Source organism: Felis catus, chromosome A3 (assembly GCF_018350175.1).
Source record: "Felis catus isolate Fca126 chromosome A3, F.catus_Fca126_mat1.0, whole genome shotgun sequence".
Classification (NCBI taxonomy): domain Eukaryota; kingdom Metazoa; phylum Chordata; class Mammalia; order Carnivora; family Felidae; genus Felis; species Felis catus.
Genome location: NC_058370.1, coordinates 11230758 through 11250843, shown reverse-complemented (window position 1 = coordinate 11250843; position 20086 = coordinate 11230758). Strand labels below are relative to the sequence as shown.

The window sequence follows — 20086 nt, the reverse complement described above, 5'->3', positions numbered from 1 at the left end:
ACAATTTTTTTTAAAAAACCATAGGAAGATAAACACAAAATTTAAGCTCATACCTCCTGCAGTGGGAAGGAGCATGTAAGTAGATGTAAATAGTTGTGGAAGGTCTAGTTCCTGGGCTGGATGGTGGCTATACAGGGGTTTTTTTGGTTTTTTTTTTTAATGTTTATTTATCTTTGAGAGAGCAAGACAGAGCGCAAGCGGGGGAGGGGCAGAGAGAGAGGGAGACACAGAATCCGAAGCAGCTCCAGGCTCTGAGCTGTCAGCACAGAGCCCGACGCGGGGCCCAAACTCACGAGCTGTGAGATCATGACCTGAGCTGAAGTCGGACACTCAACCGACTGAGCCACCCAGGCTCCCCAATATACAGGGGTTTTTATAAATAAATGTAGTGAGACTGCTTGATGGAAGGGGGTGGGACCGTTCCAGGGCCTCTCTCAGCATGTCTTGAGAAGGTTATGATTAACTCGCTTCTATCTGACGTCCACTTTATAAGTCGAGGAAAGCTCTCGGGACCAGGGATCTAACGGCTGCTGGACCAGTGAGCAAGGCCTTCAGCCATTCCCTCTGGTGTGAACCAGGCGTGGGGCTCTTTGGTCCCTGGTGGGTGGGGACGCCCGGTGGTGCATTTAGAGGGCATGTGTATGCCACATGCTTCCTCCTGCAGAGGATTCCTGTCCCCTCACTCGTTTGGAAGGCAGTGCTGGGCATGCTCCTCAGAGGGGGGCTCCCAGCCACACGGGGGCGGGGATGGTGGGTCCAGCTCAGGGGACAGCCCGGTGACAGCCCCCTGGCCACAACAGAATCCCGTAATCTGCCTGATTCCCAGCGTGTCCGCACTCAGGTGTGGAGATGGTGTTGTTTACAGGGCCCTCCATGCCCACCTGAGATAGATGAGAGGGGTGAGCACAGGGGCCACGTGAAGAGTCCAGAATGTGAGCTGGGGTTGGTCTGACAACACATCCAGTGATGTACAATTCAGCTGACTCTCACTGTTATGGAAATGAACGGCCACTGCATAAGTTGGCACAGGCTATTAGAATGTGGCATTCATAAATGAAATGTAGCGTGTGGCTAAAGATTCCTGGTGACTCTAATTCAGGGTTCTCCAAAAAAATCTGACTGCCTTGTCACCCTTGGCAACATAGCAAGGCAGGTATTTCCACAAGTATTAATTGAGTGCCTTTATTGAGTGCCTACTCTGGAATATAACACTGAACAAAATAGGCAAAAAAAAAAAAAACCCAAAAACCTGTGCCCTCAGGAAACTCACATTCCAGTAGGGGACATTTAAGAAAAGAAAATGATATAGTATGGTAGATGATGATAAGTGGTAAGGAGTCAGCCGTATGGAGAACGAGTGTCCCAGGCAGAAGGGAAAGCAATGCAAAGGTCCTGAGGCAGGACTGTGCCTAGCACAACTGAGAACAGCAAGTGTAGCAAGGAGGAGAGCAGGGGGGTAAGTCCCACATCCTGCTGGGCCCTGTGGGCATGGTGAGGCCTCGGCCTTTTACTCTGGGTGAGGTGGGACCAGAACCGAGAGGGATAGGGTGTTCTGAGCAGAGGAGGGACGGGATCTGATTTCATTTTAACAGGACCCCACCGGCTGCAGGTAGAGAATAGACTGTCAGAGAAGCAAGAAAAGCAGAGACACCAATGGGGAGGTAACCACCACAGTCCAGAGACAGATGGCCTCTTGCACCAGGGTGAGGGCAGAGTGGGGACAGGAAGCGGTTAAAGGAAAAGCCAATAGAATTTCTTTTTTACTGAAAAGTGGAAACAGCTGGGTTCTACTTGTGTGTTTTGGGGTCACGAAAGTTTGCGATGTGGTTATCAAAATGGGTCCCTTCTTCCAGCTTCCTGGGGCTTCCGATACGCAGGCATTGAAAGGAATGTTTTAGGGGCGTCTGGGTGGCTCAGTCGGTTGAGCATCCAACTTCGGCTCAGGTCATGATCTCGCGGTTTTTGAGTTCGAGCCCCGCGTCGGGCTCTGGGCTGACAGCTCGGAGCCTGGAGCCTGTTTCCGATTCTGTGTCTCCCTCTGTCTGACCCTCCCCCATTCATGCTCTGTCTCTCTCTGTCTCAAAAATAAATAAAAAAAAAAACGTTAAAAAAAAAAAAGGAATGTTTTAAGGACGCCTGGGTGGCTCAGTCGGTTAAGTGTCTGACTCTTGGTTTCCGCGAAGGACTCTTGGTTTCGTGAAACTCACAGTTCATGAGTTCAAGCCCCGCGTCGGGCTCTGTGCTGACATCGTACAGCCCACTTGGGATTCTCTCCCTCCCTGTCTCTCTGCCCCTTCCTGCCTCTTTCTCAAAATAAATAAACTTTAGAAAATTTGAAAGGCATGCTTTAGGTCTCCATGAGCTAACGTGGGTGAACACTCGGGATATATTGGCAGGTGAGAAAAGGAAGGTACAAACTAGAATATATAGAAAGATCCCATTTTTGAAAATTGAAATTACAAAAAAAAGAACGATGTGAAAATGGCTGAATGAATGGTCTGGAAGAATAGACACATGACTTTCCACTGTGGTTACCTGGAAGGGGGGCCACTGGGATTTAAGCTCAGGATCGACCTCCGGACCACACAAAATAAAATAAGTATAAAACCCACTTTTAATTCTCTTTAAAATTGCAATGAGGGGCGCCTGGGTGGCTGAGTCGGTTGGGCTTCCGACTTCGGCTCAGGTCACGATCTCGCAGTTTGTGGGTTCGAGCCCCACGTCGGGCTCTTTGCTGACAGCTCAGAGCCTCAGCCTGCTTCAGATTCTGTGCCTCCCTCTCTCTCTGCCCCTCCCCCGCACTTGCTCACTCTCTCTCTCTCTCTCTAAAAAACAAATAAACATTAAAAAAAAATTGCACCGAGCATGGCTCTGTTCTTGCCGTCGGAGCTGCGCTTCTCTTAGCCCATGACCCCACCTGGGCCTCCTCCTTGGCCTCGACTGTAAGAGACGGAACTCTGGAATGAGAAATACTTTCCTTGCTGGCTTGGGAGATCTGGAAAAGGCCCACCTGGCTCCCAGGGTTTCTAAAAATAGAAAGTTGTCTCAACTTTCCTATAGGTTTGGCTTAGCTGTTCCTTCTACTGGTTCCAAGATGCCGTTTCTGTTAGAGAATCATGCTTTGCGCATGAAAATGAAGTGCGGTGGGGGCGAGCCCTTAAGCGGATGGAATTAACCCATGAGGGGTCGCCAGAAATGCCCCCACATGCGGAGCCAATGAAGGCAGCGAGGAGCCCGGGGCCTTTGCCACTGCCCGTGTAGACGACACCTTCTACCCTACCCAGTCTCTGCATCCATTCCAGCGCTCAGAGGGGAGGAGAGGAGTTGGACTGTTGGTGTGTTCTAGGCAAGAGGAGGAAGCTGAAGCATTTATGTCCTGGCTTTGAGTCTGGAGTCTTAACTCTCATGGAGTGAGGTCTGAGGATGGCCCGGGACAGGATTTCTGAGACCCTGAGCACAAGCATATGTGCTGCGGGGCCATTGGTGTGCTGGTCAAGGTTAACACCCAGCCTCCAGGGGAGATCGAGTGTGCGTGCGTGTGTGTGTGCGTGTGTGTGCACATAGATGCACATACCCACATACACACTTAGGTTTATTACAGATTGTACTGAAGTAAAGGATGAGTCGCACACAGTTTACAAATACAGATAAGATGTGTGGGCTTCATACGCTCAACTGATTCACCCAGGGTGGTTTTGTTGATTTTTGCCCCCAACTCTCGTACCTGTAATCAGCCCGTGGTCACAACTGATGAGTGAGGGCAATCCTGGAAATTACGTCTGGAAAAACACTCACCAGTGACAACCGATGAGTGAGGAAAGCTGGTTGGGATCTTCCATCCCCTTAAGGAATAAGACAAAACTGATACAACGAAGTGTATCGGAGTTGATTTATCTGTCAGCGAAGGGAGCAAGTGCCTTCGTCTTGACACTCTTCACGAGAAACAGCCGCGGAGGTGCCACTTTTATGCCTAATCTGCGTCATTAACGTTTCCTGTCTCCTTTCTCAAATCTAGACAATGGACAGATCGAGCCCTGAGTTGTACTGTTACCGGTTCCCGTGGCGTAACGACTCCCGCCGTGGCCGATTTCAGGCTGCCGACTAGAAGTCACTCCGCCCGGCCTTGGGGACAGACGCGCAGCGGCAGACAGGTACCGCGGGAACATTCCTAACAGCGCCGCGTACTTTCAGAAACGGAAAGCGATGGGCTTTGATTCCTTCCTCCCTTTGCAGCATCATTTATTTGGTTACAAGCTCATGAAACTTAATTTTTAATAATGGCTCTGTTTGGCAAGTTCACCAGGTTTCTGGAAATGTGACACTTGGCTTTCCAGAGCCGGTACCGCTGTGTAGGGAGCACGTGGCAGAGAGCGTCCCGGGTTGGGGAGGAAGCTCTTCCCTCCGTCTCTGCCCAGAACCCAGAGCGGCCTGGGTACAGAAAGGGTAGGGGCTCTGGGAACTTCAGACGGACAGTGGCCTTGGGGGCAGAGGCAAGAGGAAGCCGGAGGGGACAAGCGGGGCAAGAGCCCAGTCGGTGGGCATATGTGAGACACCGCTCTGCAGCTCCCCAGAAAGATCTGGGGGGTCCTGGGGGCGGTGCTGAGTTTCCGCTGCAGGGTAGGTGACGGCTTCCCAGCCAGCACGCATCTGGGCTCAATCACTCCCCACAAAAGCAACCCGTTCGGCTCCCAAAGGCCTGTGACCGCTGACGTCAGTAACGAGGCACTTCGCGCCATCGGTCTCTTCTTCAGGCCCGCCTTTGTGCCAGCCTCCGGCGCCTTCCTGGTGGCAGGGCTCTGAGGGGGACCGTCCTCTCCTAGAAGCTTCTTGAGCACTTAAGTGCCCTCCAACCAGAGTCACAGAGTTTTAGAGTCGCAAAGAGATTTCAGAGATTTCCTAAAATAATCCCCTCGTCGTGTAGATGAGGAAACACAGAGGCCCAGAGACGGGAGGTGACAGAGGCCCAGAGATGGGACGTGAGTTGCTCAGGGCTACAAGAAAAATCCAGGGCAGAAGTGGGTAGGGTGACCTATCGTCCCTGTGTGCCCAGCACCGAGGGGACTGCCGGGCCCCCACCCAGGTCTCAGCTGGAGCCCAAGACAGAGGGCCTGAGCCAGTCGCTGAAAGGAAGGAGGCCTGAGCCAGAGGTGCTGCAAGATGGAATTTTCCAAGAGAAGAGAGGAGAGAGGCCACATCGCGGTGCTGGGATCTCCAGCTCCGCCCGGAGGCCTGTTCCCCGTGGGATCTCCCACCTGCCGGCTGTGTCATTGTAACATGCGTCCCTCCGTCCCTCCCTCCGTGCCAGGGAGACGCTCGGAGACTTTTATCTGTGTCTTATCTCTGGCTGCCTCTGCCACAGCTGTGGGGATGTCTATGCAAATAGCCGCCGATAATACTAATATGTGATTCCCCCAGGGGAGGCGGCGGTGGAAAGCGCTGTATGTGTTTCACAATTCTGTTCCGTCCAGAGGAGGAGTGGGGGCCCAGAATGATTCGAAACAGATTTTTGGAAAGGCAGAATAAAATTGGAACAAAACCCAGTAGAGGCATGTGCCACTCTCCCCACGCCCAGCCCTCCCCACCCCTGCCTGATACTAACCCTCCTGTCCTGCCCCCAGAAGCCTCCCACGGCAGGGGAGCAGGGTGGCGGGCACAATGCCTGGTGCCGGGCACTCTTCCTTCAAGCCGGGGGCCCCCGCCCATCCCAGGACGTGGGCCCCCACCCTGGGCGGACATACCGTCCGGAGGTACAGCCTGCTCAGCCTGTGGCTTCCTCTGACTTCCCTGCCCCCCTCCTACAGGGAATGCTCCCCTTGACACCCCCTCCTCCTCCACCCCTGCTTCCTGGGGAGATCACAGAACCCTGGATCAGGAAACAGCCCACTGGAAGCAGAAAGTGCAAGTCAGAAAGACAGAGACCTGATTCCGATCTCTGCCGCCGACCAGCCGTGTGACCTTGGGCAAGTCGCTTCACTTCTCTGAGCCTCTCTTTGCTCAGTGTACAACGAGGGCAATAATACCAGGCGCACCAGAGGCTCATGGGGATTCCCTGGGCTGGAGCTTCGCAAATGCCAAGCACGGCGCCTGACATTGGCAGATATCACCAGAGACACGGTCCTAGTGAAAGCCCCTTGAAGGTCAGCTGTCGACCCACTCCGCGTCAGCAACAGGACACACGGAGGCCCGCCTCCGGGAAAGGGAGAGAACTTGCCCGAGGCCACACAGCGGCCCCTGCAATCCCATCCCGCCTCTTCCTCACAGCCTCCCTTCCCTGGTGGAGCACCAGGGCGGAGTGTGAGGGGGGGCCGCCCTCCTCACACCTCACCTCCCTCTAGCGTCTGGTCCGCACGCCAGCACTCACCATGGAGCAGGTACGGACTTTCAGGCCCGGTCACGCGTCCTCCTCCAGGCAGCCTGGCTTTCTCTGCCGCCCAGGCGAGCGTCGGCTGCCGGTTCCCATCCAGGACTAGAGTCGAGCTAGGACTCGGGGAAGCCAGTCCAGACTGGCCACTCAGAAGGTCGCTTCCGAGGAGCCCACTGTCCCCCAGGCTTCCTTGTGGTGCTGCAGGACGTGGGACGGCACGCTGCAGGGCTCCGATAGCACGGCCCGGCTCTTATCTGGCCTGTGTCAGGGTGCGGGCAGCGGGAGCCGGGGTTCCAGGAAGCCCGCCTGGGGCCCCCCCGGCCGGCCGCTCTCCCCGGATGCTGCCTGCTGCCGTGGATGTAGCCGATTGCCCGTCAGTGTCACTGAGCTCTGCCACGGAGGATTCCATGCTGGCCCCCAGCAGGCGGGGCCCCCACCCCTTCACGTCCCACCCCCCACTCCCATCTTGGCAAGGGGACGGGAAAAGGCAGCTAATTTCAAGTCCGCACAGCGCTTGTGGTCGTGTCCTGAACTCTCCACGATTAATCACGGAGCATCTGATTTCTGCTTTGCCTCAGAGGGGGGTGTGGGGATGCCTGGAAGTTTCTGTTTACTCCATTCTGCGCCGGGGCTGTGTGCTAATCACAAACAGACAGGGACGCAGCCTCGCCCTGCCTCCCCTGCCTCTGCCTCCCCTTCTTACCTTGCCACTTTCAAGTCCCCTCCTCACTTTCTCCCCTTTTCCTCCTTTCTTCCCTCCTCCCCATGCGACCCCCTCTGTCTGTCGGATCTGATCCTGCACACACCCCTTCCTGTGCCCCTTGTTTCCCGGGTGTCCCATTGTCCCCTCTGCACCTCCCACTTCTCCTAGGGTGCAAATTAGCTTGGCCCTTTCCCTTTATGTCTTTAGAGTTAGCGGTCCACTCCTTTTACTGCCTTTTTTCCTTTTTTTTTTTTTCCTCCAGCCTAATATTTTCAGGGTTTGCCCCCACCCCTGCCGCCCCTGTTACATGTGTACATACGACTCCTACAGACTTGATGGTGTCCCGGTCAGGGGGTGGGGTCCAAACACGACAGACACACAGGCGGGTTCCTTTTGTCACCTTGGCACATCAGCTTTGGGATTCGGCTCAGAGAATGGACTCGGGAACAAAGCCCCCATTGACCACCCCTGCAGAGGAGCCTGGCCCTGCGGAACCATCCAGCCTGTAACACCTAGAGATGAATTTCTCTCTGCCTCCCCTTGGCTCCCTTCTACCCCCTGCAGCCACTGCAGACGAGGAGCCGGCAGTAAACAGCCCCCGAAGAACAGGAACTGCCACCCCTCCCCACAAACACACACACATACTCCGAGGAGTAATTTGGATTTGCCAAGACCTTTAAAAACCAGAAGTAAGCAAACAGCCGCCGCCCGGAACGTAACTTAGGCCGGTGCATACGGAGGCGTGCACGCAGAGGTTTGTTAAAAAAAAAAAAAAAAAAAAAAAAAGTTTGTCATAGGAAACAATTGAAAATGGATTACTACAGAAACACATAGCAAGCCTGGAAAATCAGTCTTAAAGGATTTGAACCAAACTGGGTTGTGAAAAGGGACTCACGTATTACTTGTGTCCCAAGCAGCGTCCTCTTCCACACCCATATGCGGAGAAGATTTCATCCAACCACGCGCCCCCTTGGACTAACTCAAAATTCTATAATGCGCCAGCTGAGAAATGAACAACAGTGCTGAGGAGCGAACCCAGCAATTCTGCAGACGCTCAAGTGTGATCACCTCCAGTTCGATCGGGGACCCCTGAGCCAGCAGCGACTTACCTTAAGGGCAGAGGAGCTGAGTGAGTGTGGAGGGGGCTTAGGTCTCCTGGAAATGAGGACAGCAGATACGTATTAGAAAGGAAAGTGCTCGAAAGTGTGGACTTGGCTTCAGGAAACAACGTCACCGACTCCAACTCCTAAAACACGAAAACCCTTTTGAAACACCTGACGGGGATGAATCCAGACCTTATGGAAAGAAAAGGCTGCTGAGCAGGCAGTTGTCGATTTAAGACGGTCGCCTCCCCCATCACCGATGACACGCAGGGCCCCGTCTCGTGGACACGACAGGCAAGCGGACCTCATGTCCCATGCAGGGAGCACCTCTCATGCTGGTGGTGGAATTCTCGTCACGTGCCTGCCTGGCTGTGGGAACTCAGCAGAGTCACCGCAGAGAACACGAGTGAGACGTGCTGCCCATCTCCGAGCCAGGGGCACCCAGCTCCCTGGTGTCACCCTCCGGTGCAGAAGGAAGCTCCAGGTTTGAGCCCCGCGGTCTCAGACGTGGCGTTTCCGGCTGTCAGAGTGAGTGGCATAGGGAGATCATGCTCCGGCTGCCCAAGACGACTTTAGGAGACACACAGTCTGCAGGACACGATGCTGAACCCCACGGTGGGCAAGCCCTTTTACTCCTCTGGCAGTGTTCTTCCGACCCCATCTGGCCTGTGAGAAAGTCTCAGCTTTGACCACCTCTCCAACATTTACTGATTTTCCTTTTTAACAGAGAAAGCAGGCCTCAGGCTCGGGTCACTCAGCAGCCAACAGCATCTAGCTAGAATGGTGTTCAGCCAGTGATAATGGAGGACGAGCAAAAGCCTAATAGGACGTGGAGTAGTGTTAATAATAACATATTAATATTAGTTCATTAGTTGTGAACAGATGTACGGCAGTCATGTAGAATGTCAGCGAGAAGGGAAACAATCAGACGTTGGGTGCAGGGTAAGAGTTCTCTGTACTTTCTCTGCAACTTTTCATAAATCTAACACTATCCTAAATTTTAAAGTTTATTTAAATATTTTTTTTCAACGTTTATTTTTTTGGGGACAGAGAGAGACAGAGCATGAACGGGGGAGGGGCAGAGAGAGAGGGAGACACAGAATCGGAAACAGGCTCCAGGCTCTGAGCCATCAGCCCAGAGCCCGACGCGGGGCTCGAACTCCCGGACCGCGAGATCGTGACCTGGCTGAAGTCGGACGCTTAACCGACTGCGCCACCCAGGCGCCCCTATTTAAATATTTTTAATGGGCTCAGATAAAAATAAGTTCATAATCATGCTGTTTTTTTTTTTAATGTTTATTTATTGTTAGAGCATGAGCAGGGGAGGGGCAGAGAGAGAGGGAGACACAGAATCCGAAGCAGGCTCCAGGCCCTGAGCTGTCAGCACAGAGCCCGATGTGGGGCTCAAACCCACAAACCATGAGATCATGACCTGAGCTGAAGTCAGATGCCTAACTGATTGAGCCACCCAGGAGCCTGCCCCCACCCCGACTCTGCCATTCTGTTTTTAAAAATGTACATATGGTGGGGCGCCTGGGCAGCTCAGTCGGTTAAGCGGCCGACTTCGGCTCAGGTGATGATCTCACGGTCCGTGAGTTCGAGCCCCACGTTGGGCTCTGTGCTGACAGCTCAGGGCCTGGAGCCTGCTTCGGATTCTGTGTCTCCCCCTCTCTCTGCCCCTCCCCTGCTCGCACTGTCTGTCTCTCTCTCTCAAAATATGGAACGGGAGCGGGGGGGGGGGGGCGGGATGCCTGGGTGGCTCAGTCGGTTGAGTGTCCGAGTCTTCATTTCGGCTCAGGTCATGATCTCACAGTTCATGGGTTCGAGCCCTGCATCAGGCTCTGTGGTGACAGTGGGGAGCCTGCTTAGGATTCTCTCTCTCTTTTTCTCTGGCTCTGTCTCTCTCTCTCTGCCCCTCCCCCATTCATGCTTTCTCTCAAAATAAATAAATCAACTTGAAAAGGGGAAAAAGTAATCTTACAGAAAAATCTCGGACCCACAGTCCCAGAATCTCCTCTACAGGCTCTGTGGGCACACACCTTCCAGATGGTACAGCATTTCCACTACCTTCAAACTCTTTCTCCATCGCTGTCCGTGCTCCCCTCAAGGTGTTACCATCCCACTTGCCAGGCTGAGTATTTCGGGGACAGAGATGAATAAGGAGGAAATGTTCTAGCAGGAGGCAGATGTGTAAATAGAAACCCAAGTGCCAAGTGCTAATTTCAGCCCAGGTAGTAAGTGCTGGGCGGGGCAGTGCCTTTGAGAAAGAAGGGGATGCCCCCCAGGAAGTGTGTCACCAGGGAAGGATGAGTAAACAGAAAGGTTACGTGATCTTTCCAGAGAACCTTCCTTCTCGGGCCCTCCGGGTAAAGCCAAAACGTGCACCGCAGAGCCTCCTAGCCCTCTCCTGCTTCGCCCCCGTGCCTGAATACACGGAATACACATCAAAGTTCTTAAGGTGCCAGCCCTGTCCTGCGGGTTCCCCCAGCCCCCTAGCCCTCTCTCCCCTTGGGCTTCTCTCCTCGGCCCTCCTTGGCTGTCACCTAGTTAGTACCTTAACCCTTTACCTGCTGGCACCCAGCCAAGAGGCACCGTCTCCCAGAGCTTTCTCTGAGCCCCCACTCTGGGTGCGGAGCCCCTCCCGGTGCCATCCTTACCGGCTTATGGCAGAGCTATGGAAGCACGCAGGCCCTGGGGTCCAGTCGCGGCTCCTCCGTTCCCAGCTGTGCACGTGGCCTTGGCCAAGCCACTCGACCTCCCCAGGCTTCTATTTCCTCATCTGTAAAATGGGAACAACTATACTGCCTCAGTGGGTTGTTCTAAGGATTAGATGAAATAACACCTTCCTGCTTAACATGCAGTCTAGGGACCAGCAGACTAGAGCGTCTTAGTAGGGTCCCACGTCCTGCCCCAGACCTCCCAAACCAGATCCCGCGTTTTCCCAGGGCCCCAAAGTGATTCGCATGCATGTTAAACTTGGGAAGCATGAGACACTATGCGGAAAGTGTGTAGATTGCCGGTCTCATCATCCTTCTCCACCTGGTCCGCCCTGACCAGGACAGCCATTGTGCCGTTACATACTTAGTGCCCAGAGCGTCATAGGTGCTCAGTGACTTAGGGCTGAATTCAGCCATTTGTCCAGGTCTCAGGAAGAAGCCAGACTGGGGCCCAGGTGGTCTCACTCCTGTCTGAGTCCTTTTGGACTCATGACTGCCATCAATGCCCCGGCATCCTGCAAGTTAGCAGGGACAAAATCTGGGGTGGTGAAAGGGTCTCCCACTCAGGAAGTGGGGATGTGAGCTTAACAGAAAGAACAAACCCCCAGACTCATCCTGCTTGGTGAAATCCATCACCTTCCTGAGAGTGACGTCAGAATCCCCCTGCTCTGTCAGCCCTGTCAACCTTTAGCACTGATGAGAATGTCAGGTTCCTGGAGATAAATATCCAGATCCTTCATTCCCTGGCTTCTCCACACTCCTCCTCACTCCAGGCACCTCTGCTCCACTGTGACAAACTACCAGTTCATCAGATAGATGACGACGGCGGCTCTGTTTGGCTGGGGAAACCTTTAGAATGACAGGGTCCTGCTCTGGCCTCGGCCAGGGCCATAAACCTCGGTTCAGCAGAGGAATGAATTTGCCCTGAAGACTGCAGCTTTATCAGCTGAGGGGATTAGCAAAGGCCGAGTCCTGACCTGAAAGAGAATCCCAGACACCCTGCACACTCCCTTTGGGACCCTCCAGAGTCAAATATTTTCAGAACCAACTCCAGTTAAGTAAATAGTGTTCTGCACGTGAGTGCCCACAGGGTTTCTCAGAGGACCTGACATTCTCCACTTGGTGACTGTCATTTCCTTACAAACATAACATTGAAAGCGATCTTTGCATTCCCAGAATGACTTCCCCAGCTGAGGAATTCTCTGAGTCTCCTTGAGTTCAGGGCTGTTGCTTTGTTTTGTGCTTTTACGACAACACCGCCTAAATGCATCCTGTACAATTTGATAAGAGCCCCTTGCCCGCCCCCCTCCCCGACCGTGCGTGTCTTTCTTTGCCACAAACTTCTAGTAAACTCTTCAAATATGCGCTGCCTAAATTGAACCCTGATGCTAGGCGCACTAATGGGGCACCCTCTTCAAAGCAAATCTCCACAACCCAACAGTTTACATGTTGCTGGAAACAATGGACTTAAGTGCACAATTTATTTGGGTTGGCTGGTTTCATGCTGGTTGGAATCTGCTTTGGGGGAAAAACAAACCCTGCATGTGTTTAGATTTATAATTTATACCGAAAGCACAAATACCTCGTAATAGGGCTAAAACGAGGCGCAGTTATGAGCAGGAGGCATGCACATGTTGGCTTTACTCTTTCGTGGACGTACTAAGATTATAAACGGCTTTTTTAGTTAAGCCTCCGCCTCCCCCACACCCCCCCAAGAAAAGCCCATCCATGGCAGAAGGCTGACCCGTGTGCAAGGGCCCTGACCCGGTGCTCTCCAGCGGCTTGCACGGACCACCTCGCTCCACCCTTGCCACGGCCTCATCCTGGGCGTCATGATCCCCATGTCAGGGAGGAGGAAACTGGGGCATCGGAAGATGAAGTCACTTTCCCAAGGTCCCACAGCAAGTAATAGAGCCAAGGTTCACACTCGAGGAGTCTTGCTCCGGAATCAGAGCTCTCGACCCGTAGGTAACTTTTGTAGTAAAATCCACGGAACCACTAGCCAGGATGCTCCATTAACTCAGCTTTTTTTTCCGTTGAGTTGGAAGAGAAGGCAAGTGGCAAGAGAATAAAATGATATCAGGACCTAACCGAAGCAAAAATAAGGCCCCGCGCCCCAAATCAAACCACACAAAATCTGGAAAAGAATACGTTCAGCCCCATCTCTACCTGCTGCACCTCCGTCTCCAGGGCCAGGGAAGAAGATGCCAAGTCCCAAGGGGAGACCCGGGGTCCCAGGGGACCTCCCTCAGTAAGAGAGCCAGCGCTGCCCTTCGGATTCCAGAGCCAGGAGCAAGAAGAGTGCGCTCCGGGGAGAGCGCCGTGGTGGGTCATGACAGCAAGGGCCCTCCCTGGGTCCACTGCCCTTTGCAGGGCACTGATGCCACTCCGTCTAAAAGCCTGTGTCTCCACCCACTCGAATCTGGGCGGCGCTGTGACTTGCTTTGACAGAATGAGATGGAGGTCATGGTCCGCCAGCTTCGGAACCAGGCCTCCACCCTGTGCTTTCTGCCTTTGCTTTCACTTGCTTGGAATTTCGAGACAACAGGTAGCGAAGAGGCCTGGGCTAGCCTCCCGGAAGACAGCCGTCCGTGTGGAAGGGAATCACGGTTACCTCCGCTGACAGGCCATTGCTGGATGTGTGGGTGAGGCCGCCTCAGCCCCTCCAGCCCCAGTCGAGTTGTCAGATGACTGTAGCCCCACGAGTGAGCCCGGGAAGGCCAGCGGCCCAGCTGTCCAGCCCGCCACCCCACAGAACGGGGAGAAACGACCACCTTACTTGTTGCTTTAAGCTACTAAGTTTCGGGATAGTTTGTTACATAGCAGCTAGAGTGGAAATAATTGTTAACACAGTTAAAATGAAAGTTCTTTACTGAAACCACAGCTGCAAAGTGTATTCCCATGACCATGTCTCTAGCACAGCAGTTTCTGGAAGATTCGTGGAAGCGTGTGTCGTAACATGTCCTCAGCTCACTTATAAGGATGCTGGTAGCCCAGTGGTAATTTCGCTTCTGTCTGCATTTTAAATATTTGATCATTGTTTTCCATATGAGAAAGGAACCCTCATTAGCACTGGCAACACAGATAAGTTTGGCACGGTGTTCTGAGAACTTTCAGGACAACAGAGGACAAGAACGCCATCAGACAGGAATTCGTTCAGGAAACATCTGAGTACCAGGCACTACGTTTGGGGCTGGGAGCACAGAGATGAGAAGGTCACAAACCCAGACCTCGTGGGGTCCCTGTCTAGCGGGGGCCACGGACTTTCACAAAAAGAAAATGTGAACATATGGGCACAAATGGTGTCCGTTGCCGTGAAGAAGTAGCATGGGGAGCCCGGAAAGAGAGCTCGCCTGGTGAGAGGAAGCCCAGAAGGTTTGCTGGGTTAGTGAGGTCATCCTGGAGCCCAACTTTGTTTTGCATACAAACACAGAGTGGGGTTTGTTTGTGTTTTTAGTTTATCTATTTATTTTGAAAGAGAGAGCAAGCATGAGCAGGGGAGGGGAGAGAGAATCCCAAACAGGCCCCATGCCGTCAGCCCGGAGCCCGACATGGGGCCCGAACCCGGGAACCACGAGATCATGACCTGAACCAAAGTCAAGAGCCGGATGTTCAACTGACTGAGCCACCCAGGCGCCCCAAACAAACAGTGTTTTTTACACGGTTTTTATGATCCTGAACTTTCCTGGGATGCTTTCACTGTGTAAACTGAGAGAAGACTGAACTTCGCTTTGCCTGGGAATTCACATTGGCCGCCATTCTGCAGGAACAGCTCTGGCAACAGCTCAAACTCAGCATGCTTATGGCACGTGGCTGGCTAGCACCCCACACCTAGATCCACCCGTACCTGTAGCTGTCACCATCACAGCGTACCCACCTGTGAGCTCAGTGCCTGGAGACTTCACCAGGACTTCCAGCCTTACGACAGGAATGATTTTGTTATCCCTTACTTTCTACTCTCCTTTATTTTACAGTTTGAGAATTCCGTGTACATGTTCTCCTGGTACAGCTAGGTAGGTTATATTATTGAGAAATTTCATTTCAGGGGTGACAAAGAGGCATTGAGTCTGATAAGGTGGGAACCACAGGCATCTTCAAGACCTTCCTTCTGGAGGACAGGGAAGCAGGCCAGCATAAGAACTACGTTGGTAGTTGTGGGGTTAGCGCCCAGAGAGCCAGGGGCTGCGTGATACAAGATGTGGCCAGAGGAGGAGGTGGGGAATCAGGATCCTCAATACGGTGCTGGTGGGGATGTGAAACAGTGCGGTTGCCACGGACAGCGGTCTGGCAGTTCCACAAAGGTTAAGCCTAGAACGTCATCTGAACCAGCAATCCCGCTCCGAGGCGTATCCCCAAGAAAAAGGAACACGTATGTTCACACAAACACTTGAACGCAAATGTGTGCAGCAGCATTATTCATCGTAGCAGAAAGCAGAGTGTCCATCAACTGGTGAATGGATGAACAAATGGGGTCTGGCCATACGGTGGAATATTACTCAGCCATGAAAAAGGAGCAGAGCACTGACCCACAGTACAGCGTGGGTGAATCTTGAAAACATGACGCTGAGTGAAAGAATCGAGACACAAAAGGCCACAGATTATATGATTCCATTTATGCAAAATGTCCGGAATAGGCAAATGGGTAGAGACAGAAAGCAGACTCATGGTTGCCTGGGGCTGGTGAAGGTGGGCGGGGAGATGGACAGTGACTGGTAATAGGTGTGGGGTTTCTTTGGTGGGTAATAAAATGTTCTGGAATTAAGTAGTGGTAAGAGTTGCAGAACTCTGTGTGTGTGTTAAAAACCACTAAATTGTACATTTTTTTAAGATTATATATATATTTTTAAATTTTTAATGTTTATTTTTGAGAGAGAGAGAGAGAGACAGAGCATGAGCAGGGGAGGAGCAGAAAAAGAGAGAGACACAGAATCCAAAACAGGCTCCAGGCTCTGAGCTGTCCGCACAGAGCCCGACGCGGGGCTCGAACTCATGGACCTCGAGATCATGACCTGAGCCGAAGTCGGACGCTCAACCAACTGAGCCACCCAGGCACCCCAAGATTTTATTTTTAAGTAGGGGCACCTGGGTGGCTCAGTCAGTTGAGCATCTGACTTCGGCTCAGGTCATGATCTCACGGTTTGTGGGTTCGAGCCCCACATCGGGCTCTATGTTGACAACTTGCTCAGAGCCTGGAGCCTTCTTCGGATTCTGTATCTCCTTCCCTCTCTGCCCCTCCCCTTCTCACACTGTGTCAAAAATAAATACATGTAAAAAAAATTTTTTTTAATTAAAAAAGAAGATTTTGTTTTTGAGTAATCTCTACCCCTAGGGTGGGGCTCGACCTCACAACCCTGAGATCAAGAGTCGCATACTCTACCAACTGAGCCAGTCAGGTGCCCCCTTAAATTGTATACATTAGAAGGGTGAATTTTATGGCATTTGAATTATATTTCAGGCAAACAAAAAGATGAAGCTGAAGAGATAGATGGGGCCACACCATTCAGGGCACTGTGGCCCACGCTGAGGAGTTTCTGTCTCCGGCCTCGGACTAACGGGAGGTTTGGGGCAGCAACATGGCAACATGGGTGTGCATTTTAAATTTTTTTTTTCAACGTTTTATTTATTTTTGGGACAGAGAGAGACAGAGCATGAACGGGGGAGGGGCAGAGAGAGAGGGAGACACAGAATCAGAAACAGGCTCCAGGCTCCGAGCCATCAGCCCAGAGCCCGACGCGGGGCTCGAACTCCAGGACCGCGAGATCGTGACCTGGCTGAAGTCGGACGCTTAACCGACTGCGCCACCCAGGCGCCCCAAATTGTTTTTTTTTTTAATGCTTCATTTATTCTTAGAGAGACAGAGCACGAATGGGGGAGGGGCAGGCAGAGAGGGACATTGAATCGGAAGCAGGCTCCAGGCTCCAAGCTGTCAGCACAGAGCCCGATGTGGGGCTCGAACCCACAGACCGCGAGATCATGACCTGAGCCGAAGTGGGACGCTTTACCAACTGAGCCACCCAGGCGCCCCTTCGGGTTTGCATTTTAGAAAGCTCTCTGTGAAGAGTGACCTGGAGGTGGGTTCAGGGGATGGCCTCGAAGGGCGAGGGAGAGCCAGTGTATGGAATGGGTCCTGGCCCCAGGCTGGAGCAGGCTGGTGGAGGACAGCCGTGCCGAAAGCAGTGTGTGGGGACCGCTGTCACAGGCACAGTCACGCTGGGAGAAACGGCTTTGGAAGGTGGCATCTGGGAGGAGGTTCTGGAAGAGGCAGTATCTGAGCAGAACTCTGTAGGGTTGATTTAGGGCCATGCAGAAATTCAAGGGGACCGCTTGGAAAAAGGAAGCAAATGAGCAAAGGTTTAATGTGGTTCCATCTGGCCAAGTAAGAAGGGAGACGAAAATTATTCGGGTTCTCTAGAAAAACAGAACCAATAGGAAATATAAAGATCTGTACGTGAGGAGATTTATCATAGGAGTTGACTCATGAGGTGATGGAGATCCAGAAGTCCCACAGTCTGCCCTCTCTGAGCTGGGGAACCAGGAAAGCCAGTGATGTGATTCAGGCCGAGTCCGAAGGCCTGAGAACTGGGGGAGCCGATGTCTGGGGACAGGGGAAGGTGGATACCCCAGCTCAAGCAGAGAGCACATGGGCCCTTGCTCTACGGTCCTGTGCGGGCCCTAAACAGATGGGATGGTGCCCACCTGCACTGGCGAGGGCGATCTTCACTCAGCCTGATTCACGTGCTCCCCGTTTCCAGAAACACCCTCACAGACACACTCAGAAATAATGTTTTACCAGCGCTCTGGGCATCCCTTACCCCATCACGCAGACACAAAAATCTCTTATCGTGAGTCTGCTCCGTGTCAACCTGACAGCCAAGTGCATCTCCTTAAACCATGCTTAATTTCCTAACAAAGACAATGACTAAGTCCTAATTCTGCCTAACATGATCCAGCCCTCCGGGGCACAGTCGGGCCACGTCTCCCAACTTCCCTCCTCGCAGGAGGCTGAGGTTCAGACAGTTGACGTACCCCTCGAGTCCCACGGCTACGAAGGGGCTGCCTGGCTTTTCATCTCAGGTCTGTTTGGGGGGGGGGGAAGCTGCCCAAGGTGGGTTCAAGCCAACTTGTAGCATGTGGACTTTATTTTATAGGCAATAAAGTCATTCTTTCTCTTCTTAAGCCATAAAACTTCGTCTTTGCACGTCTGTTTTGAATTACACATTCCAGTCCCTCGAATCTTTTGATAACGAGTGTCCTTAAGGGAGAGGTTGTGCTCGTGGTTTGGAGAACATAACCCGCTGCAGCACAGGAGACGCCTGAGGACTCCGGACACCTATACGCCGGGATGTGCAGCACGTATATTTCAGCGTCTGAGAAACCGTGGCTTGTGAACGGTCTATCCGTGGGCCGACGCCAGCCAGCTGCCCGATAGTAAATAGGAGACGTGTGTTCCTTCTGCCACTTAAACTCCCTGGCTTTGCTCTGAGCAGTAGGTACCAAAAACAAATACGTATTCGTTGAAGTTCTGTTTCATTCTGTTTGGATTCCAGGTGTTGAGATACAGTCGTGTCTTTTATGTGATGCATTTTTTTTTTTTAAAAGGTACTTAAATCTTTACGGTTTAACAGCCATGGAAAAAGTCTTGACATATTTTCAAAGGGAAAGAGGTGGGGCAGGAGGGAGGTGACAGAGATCGAAGATACAGTTATCAAAACCTAAGAACTGGTGCAAACCAACCTCATTGGAGGCAACCAGGACTTCTGAAGGGAAGGAAAATCAGCTTGCTTTCCCTTTGAGCATTTATCCAATCCGGGACACCCAGAGGGAGCCTGTCTGTGGGGCAGGAGTGACCCTAGGACTCCTCGGGGGGCTGCAGTGGACAGGAGGGTGATGGCACTAAAACAGCAGAATTGCCTTCCAAGGTCAGTCCGTGCTTTTCCAGAAAGTGCAGTGTCTCCCTACCTGCCTTGGCAAAAACAGCCACTGGTGCTCTTTAAAAAGGCAGGTTGGGGGCGCCCGGCTGGCTCGTTGGGTAGAGCGTCGACATTGGGTGTAGAGATTACTTAAAATCTTAAAAAAAAAAAAAAAAAAAGGCAGGTTTAAGGGCCTCATCCCAAACCCGGTGAGACAGAATGTCCAGGAGAGACGGTTAATTGAGCAATTATGGGCAAGTTACTCAACTCACACGGGCCTCGGTTTCTTCATCTTACAGTAGTGACAGGAAGAGCACTCAGCCGTGGGGCTGTGTGAAGATTTAATCGGCATTCAGGTGACGAGCTTAGCAGCGTGCTGGCACCCGGTCCACACTGTTACCTGCTTACCTCCCGTTTTCTGTTCCAGGTAAGGCACAACTCTGCAAAGTCGCCCTCTCTAACCTCCATCTCAAGAGGTGCCCAGTGGTGGCAGTCCCTGCAGAATCCAGTCTGCGTCTTGATCGAACCTTAATCAGTACATCGCACCCGTTTCACGCGTTGGTGACACTGCCGGTGCCATCCCGTTGGCCGACCCTTCACCAGGGGGAGTAGCATTTGTATGCTTGGGTTCAGTCTGAGATGGTCAGCGCCTCTGAGAACTGAGCTTGGCCCTTCAGCAACATGCATGGGGCCACTTACACGTGGATTTTTTTTTTCAACAAATATAGCACAGTACTGCAAGTTTATTTCTCTTCCTTGGGATTTTCTTTTCTTTTCTTTTTAATGTGTATTTATTTATTTAGAGAGAGAGAGAGTCCCACACAGGTTCCGCTCTGTCAGCACAGAGTCAGACACGGGGCTCCATCCCACGAACCGTGAGATCATGTCCTGAGCCGAAACCAAGACTGGGGTGCTTAACCGACTGAGCCACCCAAGTGCCCCTCTTCCTTACGATTTTCTTAATCACGTTTTCTTTTCTCTAGCTGACTTCGTTGTTATGATACAATATATAATACCTGTAACGTGCAAAGATACGTATTAACCCACTGTTTATGGTATTGGTAAGAGTTTCCAGTCAACAGTAGGTTATTAGTAGTTAACTTTTTGAGAGGCAGAAGCTATACGTGAATTTCCAGCTGCGCAGGGCCGGTGCCCCCAACTCCCACATTGTTCAAGGGTCAACTGTACATAGATTTTGATTGATCACCCTCGTTTCCCCGTGAGCGCTCACTCTGGGCCAGAACTGTTCTGGATTGCGGAATTAAAGTAGGAAAAACACAGTCCGTGCC

At 52.4% G+C, this 20086-nt stretch overlaps 1 protein-coding gene and 1 long non-coding RNA gene across 3 annotated transcripts in view; one reads left to right on the top strand and one right to left on the bottom strand.

Moving 5' to 3' along the window:
- RIPOR3 (RIPOR family member 3) overlaps window positions 1-7790 on the bottom strand; it is a 76627-nt gene extending 68837 nt beyond the window's left edge. For both annotated transcript variants that reach the window (XM_045053497.1, XM_045053498.1), the window contains exon 1: window positions 6362-7790. In XM_045053497.1, the coding sequence (XP_044909432.1) occupies window positions 6362-6364 (3 nt within the window). In that variant the 5' untranslated portion in view covers window positions 6365-7790. The remainder of the gene's footprint in view (window positions 1-6361) is intronic.
- LOC123384278 lies at window positions 4018-19538 on the top strand. The gene is made up of 2 exons (XR_006595093.1): window positions 4018-4151; window positions 19225-19538. It is a non-coding gene; the product is annotated as an uncharacterized LOC123384278 (long non-coding RNA).
- Window positions 19539-20086: the final 548 nt, after the last annotated feature.